Source organism: Oncorhynchus kisutch, linkage group LG30 (assembly GCF_002021735.2).
Source record: "Oncorhynchus kisutch isolate 150728-3 linkage group LG30, Okis_V2, whole genome shotgun sequence".
Taxonomy (NCBI): domain Eukaryota; kingdom Metazoa; phylum Chordata; class Actinopteri; order Salmoniformes; family Salmonidae; genus Oncorhynchus; species Oncorhynchus kisutch.
In genome coordinates this window covers 36,225,763-36,241,266 of record NC_034203.2, presented here as the reverse complement: position 1 = coordinate 36,241,266, position 15,504 = coordinate 36,225,763, and the positions used below count along the sequence as shown (strand labels likewise).

The 15,504-nt window shown below is 44.0% G+C and overlaps 1 protein-coding gene across 18 annotated transcripts; it reads right to left on the bottom strand.

Moving 5' to 3' along the window:
• Nucleotides 1-10,226: 10,226 nt before the first annotated feature.
• LOC109875301 (cold-inducible RNA-binding protein B) lies at nucleotides 10,227-15,047 on the bottom strand. 18 transcript variants are annotated; one of them, XR_004206441.1, is made up of 8 exons: nucleotides 14,952-15,047; nucleotides 14,072-14,181; nucleotides 13,867-13,973; nucleotides 13,487-13,649; nucleotides 13,157-13,337; nucleotides 12,974-13,035; nucleotides 10,579-10,658; nucleotides 10,227-10,471 (listed from the first exon to the last, which is right to left on the bottom strand). XR_004206441.1 is itself a non-coding variant. In XM_031810857.1 (7 exons), exons 2-7 carry the CDS (start codon nucleotides 14,169-14,171, stop codon nucleotides 10,402-10,404), a joined length of 912 nt encoding a protein of 303 aa, XP_031666717.1. In that variant the 5' UTR covers nucleotides 14,172-14,181; nucleotides 14,952-15,047; the 3' UTR covers nucleotides 10,227-10,401. The 18 variants fall into 18 exon arrangements, 13 of the variants coding, with proteins under 13 accessions (XP_031666717.1, XP_020323201.1, XP_020323204.1 ...); XR_004206442.1 differs by having other exon boundaries at nucleotides 13,508-13,649; XR_004206443.1 differs by having other exon boundaries at nucleotides 13,535-13,649.
• Between the last annotated feature and the right edge of the window lie 457 nt (nucleotides 15,048-15,504).

Genomic DNA, 15,504 nt, shown 5'->3' with positions numbered 1-15,504 from the left:
TTGGTCTATGTTCATGTTTTGGTTTAGTGAAGAAAATAGTTGTTGAACATAAATTAAACAAAAGTATGTGTAATGTGGTATCGACACTGGGAGACTGCACTCTGACACTATGTACCATCTCTTGTTGTTGTGCAAGGCACTTAACCCCCACAAAGTAGAACACTTGTTAGGCAACTGTATCAACCCTCAGTCTGGAGAGCCACTGTGTGTGTAGGATTTTGACCCAGCCTTGCTCACCCAATTTATCAAGGTCCAGTTGAGCAGCTCATTTCTAAAATGTGGTTTGTTTAGGGGGACTGGAATAAAAGCCTGCACACTCAGTAGCTCTCCTGAAGGATGGTTGACCACCCTTGATGTAAAACATTGTAATAGTACAACCAAATAAGTTGTATGCTTTTTGAAATAATTCACTCATCCAATATAGCAAAGATCAAATGGCTACAAATATTTTTATTCAGCTGAAGCCAGCCCATAAATGTACCTTTTCTAGTTTAGTCATATTTACTTTAGCTACCTTAGAAGTGTTTACTTTGCATGCTGCTTAGCATCTATTGAGTTGCAATATCCCATACATTGGATGCCCAAATCAACTGGAACTATCTACAAAACAAGTTAAGGCACATAATCCTAAAGAAATATCCATATTTTCCCTAAAATTACTGATCGCAAATAACAAATTATTATTTTGATTCACGTTTCAATTCAACGTGATTGACCCGAATCCCAACTAATACAATGCGAAGTGAATCGTTCGTTTCGTCGATAATAAGTGTTAAATGAATCGTTAAAAATTAAACCAGGTTTGTATGGCCTTTGTATCGCGCGTATCTGTGGAAAGTTTGGGAGACGACGAAAACATTAACACATGCGAATAATAGCTAAACCGTTAAGTAGAGGCTACGTTTTTAATTGTTAGTCTGTTCTCTATCATATTTCATAGGCTAGGCCTGCCTACCTGCTACTGTAATGTGGGACCAAGTCTATTATTCAAGTCGCAAGGTCCGAGTCCCAAGGACAATATGTCAAGGCTTGAGTCAAGTTCAAGTCATGCATTCTAAGAGCAAGTCAAGTAAAAAAAAAAAATGTATACATGCAATGACTTGTTCAACTACAAATCTTTGTCTATTAATTGAGGCTACCAGACAGCCCTTTTCATAGGGACCTTGTAGCAGTCATAAGGGCATGAAATCAGCAGAAGGCAATTTTTGACGTGCTCAGTGTAGATGTATATACATGTCTTGGTGATCCAATGGTGAAAGTGCCATATCATACAAAATATACAAGTAGATTTACCAAATATACACAGACAACAGCCTCAGTATCAGGCTTGACCTGTCCTACCTGAACGGACACAGGTAGAGGGCAAGACTGTACAGCCTCCCCTTGAGAAACCAAATGGACTCTGTCTGACAGGAGCTCCAACAGGTAGGCCTGCATAATATAAGCACTTGGAACACAGAACCATACAATTACCCAATTAGCAAATACAAATACAAACTGGTTCTACAATATAAATGGCAATTTCCACATCCATTGTTACATTTGTCTTAATCAGACCTAATGATATTTCAACACCATGCATACATGGAAGGCTATGTGGAGTGCAGGCCACATAGCCTATTTATATGCACTCCTATCACACACAACTAAAACGACAGATACATGGAAGGCTATGTGGAGTGCAGGCCACATAGCCTATTTATATGCACTCCTATCACACACAACTAAAACAACAGATACATGGAAGGCTATGTGGAGTGCAGGCCACATAGCCTATTTATATGCACTCCTATCACACACAACTAAAACAACAGATACATGGAAGGCTATGTGGAGTGCAGGCCACATAGCCTATTTATATGCACTCCTATCACACACAACTAAAATGACAGATACATGGGACACAAACACACGGAACTCTGACATAACCCGTGAAATATGAACAAGGAAACCATACATTGAATTAAATGAAATGAAAATCTATACCTGTTTGGTTCTAATTATCAGAGTAAGTACTCGGACACTATGAAAGCGTAAACCAAGTTTATTCTTCGGAAAGGATTGAACAGCTGAACAGACAAAAACATTTTCACACAAGCACTGATATTTAACCCTTTCTCCTATGCCAAGTCTCCTCCTACACATCTGAACAGCCAATGCATCTCTGTTGAACCTTAGTGATATCTGTTCTTCCTCACTTCATCTGACCTGACCTCGACCCAAAGTGCTGACTCCTCCCCAACTCACACCTGTCATGGTGACTGGTACCAGACTGTGTCTCCTCTCCTCCCAGAGGATCCCTCCCATAGGATCTTTGATGGCTAACAATAACATATCCTGACATAATGTAAACATTATACATTACCCTCTCTCCCTCACTGACATTAATAAGTATATTTCAGTACCCAACATACCTAATGAGTCTTACGAACTTTCATGTGCACTATAAACATTGCACCCACTCAGAGCAGGGTAACAAATGGTTGGCTAAATGGAAATGTATATGTAGGCCTATCAAACATGGAACAGAAATGCCTACTTGTTGCAATAAACGGTACGGGATGGAATGATGAAATGCTAGCAATTATTGTAGTATTAGATGGAATATAGATTTACCACATAGGGCCTATGCATTTAAACGTGTGAAAGCAACAGCCAACATTTCAACAAGAGAAAAAAAAAGCACCCTCCACTGGAAGGAGTTTGGAGAGAGCATGTGAAGAGCTGGAGAGAGCATGTGAAGAGCCGGAGAGAGCATGTGAAGAGCTGGAGAGAGCATGTGAAGAGCTGGAGAGAGCATGTGAAGAGCTGGAGAGAGCATGTGAAGAGCTGGAGAGAGCATGTGAAGAGCTGGAGAGAGCATGTGAAGAGCCGCACCTATGGTGCGTCATTGCCACAGTAATAATAAGATAAGTAAATTATCTGTGTTCAAATCAAAGTTTATTTGTCACGTGCGCCGAATACAACAGGTAGACTTGACAATGAAATGCTTACTTACAGGCTCTATCCAATAGTGCAAAAAAGGTATTAGGTGAACAATAGGTAAGTAAAGAAATAAAAACAACACTAAAAAGACAGTGAATAATAACAGTAGCGAGGCTACATACAGACATTGGTTAGTCAAGCTGATTGAGGTAGTATGTACATGTAGATATGGTTAAAGTGACTGCATATTTATTTAAATTTTTTACCTTTATTTAACTAGGCAAGTCAGTTAAGAACAAATTCTTATTTTCAATGACGGCCTAGGAACAGTGGGTTAACTGCCTGTTCAGGGCCAGAACGACAGATTTGTACCTTGTCAGCTAGGGGATTTGAACTTGCAACCTTTCGGTTACTAGTCCAATGCTCTAACCACTAGGGTGCATATATGATGGACAGAGAGTAGCAGTAGCGTAAAGGAGGGGTTGGTGGGTGGTGGGACACAATGCAGATAGCCCGGTTAGCCAATGTGCGGGAGCATTGGTTGGTCGGGCCAATTGAGGTAGTATGTACATGAATGTGTAGTTAAAGTGACTTTGCATATATGATAAACAGAGTAGCAGCAGCGTAAAAGAGGGGTTGGGGGGGGGGCACACAATGCAAATAGTCCAGGTAGCCATTTGATTACCTGTTCAGGAGTCTTATGGCTTGAGGGTAAAAACTGTTGAGAAGCCTTTTGGTCCTAGACTTGGCACTCCGGTACCGCTTGCCTTGCGGTAATAGAGAGAACAGTCCATGACTGGGGTGGCTGGTGTCTTTGACGATGTTTAGGGCCTTCCTCTGATGCCGGCTGTTGTAGAGGTCCTGGATGGCAGGAAGCTTGGCCCCAGTGATGTACTGGGCTGTACGCATTACCCTCTGTAGTGCCTTGCGGTCGGAGGCAGAGCAATTGCCGTACCAGGCAGTGATGCATCCAGTCAGGATGCTCTCGATGTTGCAGCTGTAGAACCTTTTGAGGATCTCAGGACCCATGCCAAATCTTTTTAGTTTCCTGAGGGGGAATAGGCTTTGTCGTGCCCTCTTCACGACTGTCTTCGTGTGTTTGGACCATTCTAGTTTGTTGGTGATGTGGACACCAAGGAACTTGAAGCTCTCAACCTGCTCCACTACAGCCCTGTTGATGAGAATTGGGGCGTGCTCAGTCCTCCTTTTCCTATAGTCCACAATCATCTCCTTAGTCTTGGTTACGTTGAGGGATAGGTTGTTATTCTTGCACCCCCCGACCAGATCTCTGACCTCCTCCCTATAGGCTGTCTCGTCATTGTCGGTGATCATATTGATAAGTCACCTTGTCCAAGAGAGATACAGTGCACTCTGAAAGTATTCCCTACCCCTTTACCGTTTCCACATTTTGTTATGTTACAGCCTTATTCTAATATTGAGCTGGCCGCCCGGCCAAACTGAGCAATCGGGGGAGAAGGGACTTCGTCGGGCTGTTGACCAAGAGCCCGATGATCACTTTGACAGAGCTCCAGAGTTCCTTTGTGGAGATGGGAGAACCTTCCAGAAGGACAACCATCTCTGCAGCACTCCACCAATCAGGCCTTTAAGGTAGAGTGGCCAGACAGAAACCACTCCTCAGTAAAAGGCACACGACAGCCCGCTTGGATTTTGCCAAAAGGTACCTAAACCATGAGAAACAAGATTCTCTGGTCTGATGAAACCAAGATTGAACTCTTTGGCCTGAATGCCAAGCATCACATCTGGAGGAAACCAGACACCATCCATATGGTGAAGCATGGTGGTGATGAATGGAGAAAAGTACAGAGATCATTGATGAAAACCTGCTCCAGAGCGCTCAGGACCTGACTGGGGCGAAGGTTCAATTTCCAAAAGGACAACAACTCTAAGCACACAGCCAAGACAACGCAGGAGTGGCTTTGGGACGTTCTTTGAATGTCCTTGAGTGGCCCAGCCAGAGGCCGGACTTGTACCCGATCAAACATCTCTGGAGAGGCCTCCCGGGTGGCGCAGTGGCTAAGGGCGCTGTACTGCAGCGCCAGCTGTGCCATCAGAGACTCTGGGTTCGCGCCCAGGCTCTGTCGTAACCGGCCGCGACCGGGAGTTCCATGGGGCGACGCACAATTGGCATAGCGTCGTCTGGGTTAGGGAGGGCTTGGTCGGTAGGGATGTCCTTGTCTCATCGCGCACCAGCGACTCCTGTGGCGGGCCGGGCTCAGTGCGCACTAACCAAGGTTGCCAGGTGCACGGTGTTTCCTCCGACACATTGGTGCGGCTGGCTTCCGGGTTGGATGCGCGCTGTGTTAAGAAGCAGTGCGGCTAGGTTGGGTTGTGTATCGGAGGACGCATGACTTTCAACCTTCGTCTCTCCCGAGCCCGTACGGGAGTTGTAGCGATGAGACAAGATAGTAGCTACTAAAACAATTGGACACCACAAAATTGTGGAGAAAAAGGGGTAAAAATTCCAACCAAAAAAAAAACATCTCTGGAGAGACCTGAAAACAGCTGTGCAGCAACGCATCCCATCTAACCTGACAGAGCTTGAGAGGATCTGCAGAGAAGAATGGGTGAAACTGCCCAAAACAGGTGTTTACTTATGTAAATATATTTCTAAGAACCTGTTTTTGCTTTGTCATGGTGGGGTATTGTGTGTAGATTGATGAGGGGAGTCAAATACTTTCCGAATGCACTGTATACACGGTTATCAAAACACACCAGGGTAAGCCGACACGAAACAGCCCTTATGGTTTGGCTAGGTGCTAGCCGAACTGTAGCATGCTGACGTCTTAACCGAACTTGGCTAGCCGAACCCTACGAGTGTGCTTACACACTATTGATCTTGGCTGATATGTGGATTTATTGGTTGATAGGTGCATTTTTAAAAACATTTTAAGCAATTACATTAACAGGTATTAATTTCCATTACTTTTCAGATTGTATCATTTTCCAAAACCTTTCCAGGCCTGGAAAACACCTGGATAAAATTCCATGACTTTCCCAGCATTTTCATGACTGTATGAACCCGACACCACCTAAACTCAGCAAAAAAATAAACGTCCCCTTTTCAGGACCCTGTCTTTCAAAGATAATTCATGAAAATCCAAATAACTTCACAGATCTTCATTGTAAAGGGTTTAAACACTGTTTTCCACGCATGTCCAATAAACCATAAACAATTAATAACCATGCACATTTGGAACAGTTAAGATACCAACAGCTTACAGACGTAGGCAATTAAGTTCAGTTATGAAAGCTTTGGACACTAACGAGGCCTTTCTACCAACTCTGAAAAACACCAAAAGAAAGATGCCTAGGGTCATCGCTCATCTGCGTGAACAAGCCTTACAGGCTAACCACACTGCTCGCGTCGCAAAATAAATTTTGAAATCTGTTATTCAGTTATTGCACTCATTGCACGCACGCGCCAACGAGCGTCTGCGTTGCCAAGGGCAAGAAGTCCTTTCTATTTGTGACGCAGATCGCGCTGCAAGTCCTGCCTCTCCCATCTCCTCATTGGTTTATAGACGCAGGTACTCACGTGCCATCTCCTCATTGGTTATACCCACGTGGGTGACTGAAAGACGAACGCGGTCAGTGGCGGTTTATGCACCTAATTTATGAAAGTTGCCAATCGCAATGTAAAGTCAAGAGAAGACAAAGCCTGGAAAAAGAGAGATGACTAGAAACGATTTGGTTGACCGTTTTATGTGTGGATTAATTGGCAGAGTAGAGGACCTTGTGCATTTCAGGTAAAATAACAACTCAATGTTAATATCCCAGGACAAATTAGCTAGAAACTAGCTAAATTGCCGTAAATATTGAATGCTTTTTGACCTGTTCCCAAATAAAATGTAATTGGCTCAGTTTGTTTTGATATTATAACCTGCGTGTCGTGATCGCGTTTGTGTAGGGGAACAAAATACATTTATGGACGATGGCGCACGCGCGCAGCCAGTTTGGATTCCGTGTTAGGCATGCTGCAAGGAGGCATGAGGACTGCAGATGTGGCCAGGGCAATAAATTGCAATGTCCGTACTGTGAAACTGTGAGCTACAGGGAGACAGGACGGACAGCTGATCATCCTCGCAGTTGCTGACCATGTGTAACAACACCTGCACAGGATTGGTTCCTCCGAACATCACACCTGCAGGACAGGTACAGGATGGCAACAACTGCCCGAGTTACACCAGGAACGCATAATAGTTCATCCGACCCTCTCTGTCTAGTCGCCATTTTACCTGCTGTTGTTGTGTTAGCTGATTAGCTGTTGTTGTGTTAGCTGATTAGCTGTTGTTTTAGCTAGCTCTCCCAATCAACACCTGCGATTACTTTATGCCTCACTGTATGTCTCTCTCAAATGTCAATATGCCATGTATACTGTTGTTCAGGTTAGTTATCATTGTTTTAGTTTACAATGGACCCCCTAGTTCCACTCTTCATACCTCTGATACCTCCTTTGTCCTACCTCCCACACATGCGGTGACCTCACCCATTACAACCAGCATGTCCAGAGACACAACATCTCTTGTTATCACCCAGTGCCTGGGCTTACCTCCGCTGTTCCTGCACCCCACCATACCCGTCTGTGCATTATGCCCTGAATATATTCTACCACGCCCAGAAATCTGCTCATTTTATTCTTTGTCCCCAACGCTCTAGGCGACCAGTTTTGATAGCCTTTGGCCACACCCTCATCCTACTCCACAGGTGATGTGGAGGTAAACCCAGGCCCTGCATGTCCCCAGGCACCCTCATTTGTTGACTTCTGTGATCGAAAAAGCCTTGGTTTCATGCATGTCAACATCAGAAGCCTCCTCCCTAAGTTTGTTTTACTCAATGCTTTAGCACACTCTGCCAACCCTGATGTCCTTGCTGTGTCTGAATCCTGGCTTAGGAAGGCCACCAAAAATTCTGAGATTTCCATACCCAACTATAACATTTTCCATCAAGATAGAACTGCCAAAGGGGGAGGAATTGCAGTCTACTGCAGAGATAGCCTGCAAAGTAATGTCATACTTTCCAGGGCCATACCCAAACAGTTCGAACTTCTAATTTTAAAAATGAATCTCTCCAGAAATAAGTCTCTCACTGTTGCCGCCTGCTACCAACCCCCCTTAGCTCCCAGCTGTACCCTGGACACCATTTGTGAATTGATCGGCCCCCATCTAGCTTCAGTTTGTTCCGTTAGGTGACCTAAACTGGGATATGCTTAACACCCCGGCAGTCCTACAATCTAAGCTAGATGCCCTCAATCTCACACAAATCATCAAGGAACCCACCAGGTACAACCCTAAATCTGTAAACAAGGGCACCCTCATTGACGTCATCCTGACCAACTGGCCCTCCAAATACACCTCCGCTGTCTTCAACCAGGATCTCAGCGATCACTGCCTCATTGCCTGTATCCGCTACGGATCCGCAGTCAAACGACCACCCCTCATCACTGTCAAACTCTCCCTAAAACACTTCTGCGAGCAGGCCTTTCTAATCGACCTGGCCCGGGTATCCTGGAAGGATATTGACCTCATCCCGTCAGTTGAGGATGCCTGGTCAGTAACATCCTCACCATCTTAGATAAGCATGCTCCGTTAAAAAAATGCAGAACTAAGAACAGATATAGCCCCTGGTTCACTCCAGACCTGACTGCCCTCGACCAGCACAAAAACATTCTGTGGCGGACAGCATTAGCATCGAATAGTCCCCGCGATATGCAACTGTTCAGGGAAGTCAGGAAGCAATACACGCAGTCAGTCAGGAAAGCAAAGGCCAGCTTTTTCAAGCAGAAATTTGCATCCTGTAGCTCTAACTCAGAAAAGTTCTGGGACACTGTAAAGTCCTTAGAGAAAAAGAGCACCTCCTCCCAGCTGCCCACTGCACTGAGGCTAGGTAACACAGTCACCACCGATAAATCCATGATAATCGATAACTTCAACAAGCATTTCTCAACGGCTGGCCATGCCTTCTTCCTGGCTACTCCAACCTCGGCCAACAGCCCCCCCCCCCCCAGCTTCTCTTTTCTCTGTATATATCAATGATGTCACTCTTGCTACAGGCGATTCCCTGATCCACCTCTACGCAGACAACACCCTTCTGTATACTTCTAGCCCTTCCTTGGACACTGTGCTAACCTCCAAACGAGCTTAAAACGCCATACAACACTCCTTCCGTGGCCTCCAACTGCTCTTAAATGCTAGTAAAACTAAATGTATGCTTTTCAACGGTTCGCTGCCTGCACCCGCACGCCCGACTAGCATCACCACCCTGGATGGTTCCGACCCAGAATATGTGGACATCTAAGTACCTAGGTGTCTGGCTAGACTGTAAACTCTCCTTCCAGACGCATATCAAACATCTCCAATCCATAATTAAATCTAGACTCGGCTTCCTATTTCACAGCAAAGCCTCCTTCACTCACGCCGGCAAACATACCCTTGTAAAACTGACTATCCTACCGATCCTAGACTTCGGCGATGTCATTTACACAATAGCTGCCAATACTCTACTCAGCAAACTGGATGCAGTTTATCAGTTCCATCCGCTTTGTTACTAAAGCACCTTATACCACCCACCACTGCGACCTGTATGTTCTAGTCGGCTGGCCCTCACTAGATATTCGTCGCCAGACGAAGTCCATGCTAGGTAAAGCGCCGCCTTCTCAGTTCACGATGGCAACACCCACCCGTAGCATGCGCTCCAGCAGGTGTATCTCACTAATCATCCCTAAAGCCAACACCTAATTTGGCCACCTTTCCTTCCAGTTCTCTGCTGCCTGTGACTGGAACGAATTGCCAAAAATCGCTGGAGTTATTTCCCTCACCAACTTTGAACATGTGCTATCTGAGCAGCTAACCGATCGCTGCAGCTGTACGCCGTCCATCGGTAAATAGCCCACCCACAGGAAAAAAGAGACTCTTTTGCACAACAAGAGAGACTGCTCTTTTGCACACCAGTATCTACCTGCACATGACCATCTGATCATTTATCACTTGTGTTAATCTGCTAAAATTGTAATTATTCACCTACCTCATGCCTTTTGCACACAATGAATAGTCTCTTTTTTCCTGTGCTATTGATTTGTTTGTTTACTCCATGTGTAACTCTGTTCACACTGCTATGTTTTCTTGGCCAGGTCGCAGTTATAAATGAGAACTTGTTCTCAACTAGCCTACCTGGTTAAATAAAGGTGAAATAAAAAATTAAATCAAAGAGTTTATTTACTAGTTATTGGAAGAGGTGAAACATTGACTACATCCATCTAGAGCTATGAACAAATACGAGGAGAGAATCTTTTCATTTTTTTTTTTTTATAACATGTTAGTATGGTGTCCCATAGACAAATCACCCTACCTAAAGCGGTCTCCCCAAAGAGATGCAGCTTGTAGGATCTCTATACATAATGTTTAGATGGGAAAATATGTTTTCCCAAAACTGCTGGGAACCAGTGACTGCATTGAAGACTCAGCCAATGCAGAGTACTGGGTTGATGTGTTGAATCCACTGCTGCTCACACCACCTCCAGACACTGGACCTAAGACCAAGGAATGAAAGAACTTGTCAATATTGCATAAATAATGCATTTTCAGAGCATTTGAAATGGCAGCTTAACAGATACGCAAAACTGTACAAAAGACAAACCTGGAAGACTGCTGCAGAAGATTCCAGTTTATCACCATCTGACACACTGGAGAGTTCAGTCTCCAAAAAGTTAACTCACCCTAAAAGAGAAGACAGTCATGACATTAGAACAGAATCTCACAAAGACAACAGGACTTGGCATGCAACAGCTTAACTTGTTCAACTACCCAGACTTTATACACAATGCTTAGAACCACGCTAAAAATAAAACAGCAAGAAACAAACACAGATCAGTGGGTTGTACATCAAGAGGGGCAATTGAGGTGATCAATTGAGTTTGACTGAAATACATACAAGACATGACGGAAGAGTAGTCGTACGGAGGCCAGGTTGTCATTTCGCTAAGGCACATTTCAAGAGGGGGCAGTTGGACTTAAGCATCGTGTGTTGCAAAATGGCCAGGGGACGTTTGACTGGCAGTCTCTGCAGCAGGGGGACAATGGCTAAAACATTGCTGGAAATAAAAATTACTGAAGGATGTGAGCAAAAGGAGTTTACCTCACGTGAACTGGCCTATTGATTGTCCACAAATGAACTAGGCAAGAGAGCAGCTTTCACTTCTGATGAGCACTGGTTGGTAGGAGCAACACGTCATTCGCCAAGGACTTGTAGACATTTTCTGTAGCTGAGCAATGAAGCATTAACAGGACCCCCCCACCCCCATGAGTAGGCCACACTAGTCATGTCAAGATCATACAATATTCCTCTAGGCAAATAAACTACCCATTTATTTACCAAACCACTAGTGCCCAGTGGCATCAAGTAATCAAACTAAATTGTTAAGTGCAACTATAGTCAAAGCGTTTTGACTACCAGTACCCCACTAACCGGTAAACCCCACACTTCGGCCTCAGAGGGAAAATATGCCAACAGAAGTTAATTAAAATACTGGAACCATGGCACTTCCTGTGAAATGCAGTATAAAGTTATTCCCAGTTTTGGGATGTATATGTTTGAAGTGAAGTCTCTGTAGTTCCAGAGAAGTTAAAAACCACAGAAGGAACACATTTAAAATGCTATGATACACGAACTGGCAAAATGCTAACTTCCCCATAAGTACGTTCAAGGCACACGTATTTTCAACAAATCGTTTTAATGGGCTCCATGAAGCCAAAATTGACAAAAAAAAGATAATCTTCAATGTTGATGATACAAAGAACAGAAAGTACAAAATCGTTCCCAGGTGGAATATTGGGGAAGAGTAGTAACAGTATGAATTGTTTTTGTTCTCTTTAAGTTAAGTCCAGTATAACAAGCACATTTAAAATGCAGGCTTCTGAGCAGAGCAAAACACCGTGGGCAGACTGTAGCCCACTGCAATTTGCAACTTCATGAACAGCCGGCCACTTCAGGCGTGCAGTGTCACCAGCCTTAAAGGAATTCACTCTTTTTGGAAACTTAACACAGGACCGTCGGCTATATCAAGAACCTCAATGGTATGGGTGAAGGCATTGCTGCCTAGCAACACAAGGAATGCATTCATAAAATCCAAAAAGCACTTCCCGGCCAGTTTTCAAAAGCATCTAAGTGGAATATTTTTTTACTGTTTTAAAACTTGGCAGGAGGTAGGTCGGACATTGTCGTTTAAAACAAAAAACAGGAGGTTAACAAGCCCCATTGATATCCCCAATATTAATATTTAGGATTCAAATGGTGATGTCAGACAGTGCTGGATAGGAACAGGGCGTAGAAAGTAACTGAGGCTGTTATTCAAAAACAGCCGTGTGAAGCAATATTTGAGTTCACTAAATTTGCAGCACCAACAAGTCAGACATTATGCTTTATCAATTGAAATGCCATAAGAGCAAATAGAGATGCATCCTTTAGAGAACATCTCCAACTGGAACTTCTATTAAACATGGTTTGTAAATGAATGGCCGAAACCCAATGGCTAAATTTAAAGACGCTCGAGCTACTTAAACACAGAATAGGACTACAAAAAATCATCAGGTCAACACGTGGACAAATTTCTTGAGGAGCGCATCTTTTTAAATACAGCCAGCCAAGGGATGATCTTGAATCGGGGGGCAGATTTTTACTCGTGAGCAGCTGAGGACAAGAAGTGGGCACACAGACACTGAGTTTAGGAAACAAGTTCACGAACATTTGAGTTTGACACATCCAACATGGTTACCCACTAAACAGTCGCAAATAGCTGAACCAACTAGTGTGGGAGGTCTCTCTGTATAAACAGTGCTGGGCGTAAGATGAAGCAAATATGATCCCAGCAAATTGAATGAGTTCAGAGTACAGGGGAGGGAAGGAACGGCGCATTGAACTAGATGGCATTCTATACTAGTCAGAGGAATAGATTTGATTCCAGAACCCTGAGGAAGTGCCCTAGGCCTATTGATGCAAGCACATCATTATGTAAGTACCCATAACTCATACATACCATAACTGTCGTAGCTGTCTCTGTAGGATCCCCCAGAGCGATCCCCGTAGCCTCCCTGGCCCCTAACATTGGAGGAGAAAAAATATATATAGGTAAGGTCGCTGCCCGACAAAATATGCAAGAGGGGAATTTCTACAAACAATTTGAGCATCTCTTAATTTGCAGTCGGACGTGTCGCCTCACCTATTGTCCCTGTATCCTCCGCCACCGGAAGAGTATCCTCCGCCACCGCCGCTCCTGTATCCACCACCACTTCCATAGCTCCGGTCTCCGCCGCCACCGCCATAGCTCCGGTCTCCGCCGCCACCGCCATAGCTCCTCTCACCATATCCCCTGTCACCACCACCACCATATCCTCCACCACCTGGGAACAAACAAGCACAGGCTGTTCAAAAACCAACTCATATTGACAGCAAAACACACTGAAATGTTTGACTAGGGCCAAGAGGGAGGGCAGGACAAACGCTAATGGAGGATGGGGAGCACACCATTTTGCAGATTGTCTGCCCATACCTCGCGAGTAAACTCGCCCACCTCTTCCTCTCCCCCCTCCATATCCACCTCCACCGCCATATCCACCACCGCCTCTGGACCCTCTGAATCCACCACCTCCGCCTCCAGAACGACCACCACCCTTGCCTGCCTCGTCCACACGAATTGTTCTGCCGTCAACTGACTGCAAGAGAGAAAGGGGTTAACCATTGTAGTTCATAATAATTTGTTTTATGTACGGGTCTAACACATTGACATTTGTCTGGGTGGTCCATCATATTGTTTACAGCTGCCTAACATTTAAAGAGGTAGGGCTAGATATTCAAACAGGTGCACTATAATAATTATACATGCAAAAACTAGGTAAATAAGCTTCCTTAGAAAATGATCGACATATCTACCTTGCCGTTCATGCCATCCAATGCATCCTTCGCATCCTCGGCATTATCGTACTTTACGAAGCCGAATCCACGAGATCTTCCCGTTTCTTTGTCCCTGATGACATCAACTGAGCGAGACAAAAACATCAATTAACCGGAAGTTCCCAATTTCTGATAATATATTTAGTAGCCAACCATCACGCAAATAAAATTGCTTAGGGCGCACCTTTTGCTATGTTTCCATACTTAGCGAAAGCTTCAGCCAGAGATTCTTCTGTTGTGTCGAAGCTCAGGCCACCGACGAAAAGTTTTCCTTCGTCGGACATGTTTCTTTGTCTGCAAGGGAAAAGGCCTGGGTCAAATAAAATCCCATTAGGTGTCGTTACCTAGCCATTTCCATTAATATCAAAACGTTACATAACGTACTCCCGATACCTACACGAGTTGTACATCTAGCTAGGTCACATCTAGGGTAGTTAACAAAATCGTCTGACGCACATTGCGCACAACATAATTAGCTCCGTTAGCGCTAGGCCAACCTATCAATAATCGGAATTCAGGCTAATACATTTTTTTTTAACGTTATTTAACCTGCTATGGTGGAAAACAAATTAGGCGTAAACCGTACGCGCGGATTAGCCGTCTGGCTAAATGAGTCTTAATTTTTTTTTTTTTTTTTTTTTTTAAACAGGCCAAGGAGGGAGCGCCATTTTACACCACGTTGTTGGCCTGTTTGGCCACCTGGTGCTAAGCTAAAGGCGGAGACGCAGCCATCTTTACAATGAAGTTGATAGCTAACGTAAGGTGAAACGAGAACTGAAAATAGAGAAATGAAAAGGGTTCAACATCCGTTTATTTAATTTATGTTAACTAGCTAGTTCTCGCAGAAAAAAAAACCTTGAAGTGAACTGGCGAAATACATATCGAAAATTAACGTTAGCGAGTACTTTCGCTAGCTAAAGCGGCTTTCGAACCAGGTTTATTCAACAATAACTACATTTCTGTAATTTACACAATAATTATTTACAATACCTAAAGACGACCAAAATAACGATAAATTGGGCAATCAGCTAAATACACCAGCCACAAAAGACATAAAAACGTACCTTTTACGGACAGAACGAGAAGAGCTGGTGTTTAGAGAGGCACGTCGTCACAAAAGAAATGGAAGCGCACTCTGTCTGTGACGACTGTTAGCGAAGTATTTAAATGACTTTGCGGGGGGGGCGTGATCTTGTCTTATTTGAATATGGGCACATCTTTTTCGCGGTAACCTTTCATTGACAATTTCAAACGCATTGATACAATTATAACAGCTATTCAATAATATATGAGTTTGCTATTTGAGTTTGTAAACTTATACGCCCAATGTCTTTGACACTTTTAAAGTCAGTCCAAATTGGGCTATATTTGAACAATTATTCAGGCTACTTTGCCCACTAGTTTTATATAGGCAATTTTCTAAAACATTTATCCAGAAGTGGAAAGGATACACATGTTAGTGGTCCAGTGTGTCCACTTTTTCTGCATGTACTGTATGTCACCCAATGCATAGGCTTGGTTTGCTTGTCTCTGCAACTGTAGGCCTTAGTCAAGCTACTGTGCTTTTCTTCCTAAAGTATTATTGAAAGAAGAAGAAAAATAACCAGACCTTGCCAG

What these genes read in the sequence shown, in the direction of transcription:
- LOC109875301 (XM_031810855.1), bottom strand. Translation starts at nt 14,171, where the DNA reads ATGTCCGACGAAGGAAAACTTTTCGTCGGTGGCCTGAGCTTCGACACA. An exon ending in GGAGGATACAGGGACAATAG is followed by an intron (nt 13,036 to 13,156) that starts GTGAGGCGACAC and finishes CTCCAATGTTAG; the next exon opens with GGGCCAGGGAGGCTACGGGG. An exon ending in AGACAGCTACGACAGTTATG is followed by an intron (nt 12,628 to 12,973) that starts GTATGTATGAGT and finishes TCTTGTCCTCAG; the next exon opens with CTGCTCACGAGTAAAAATCT.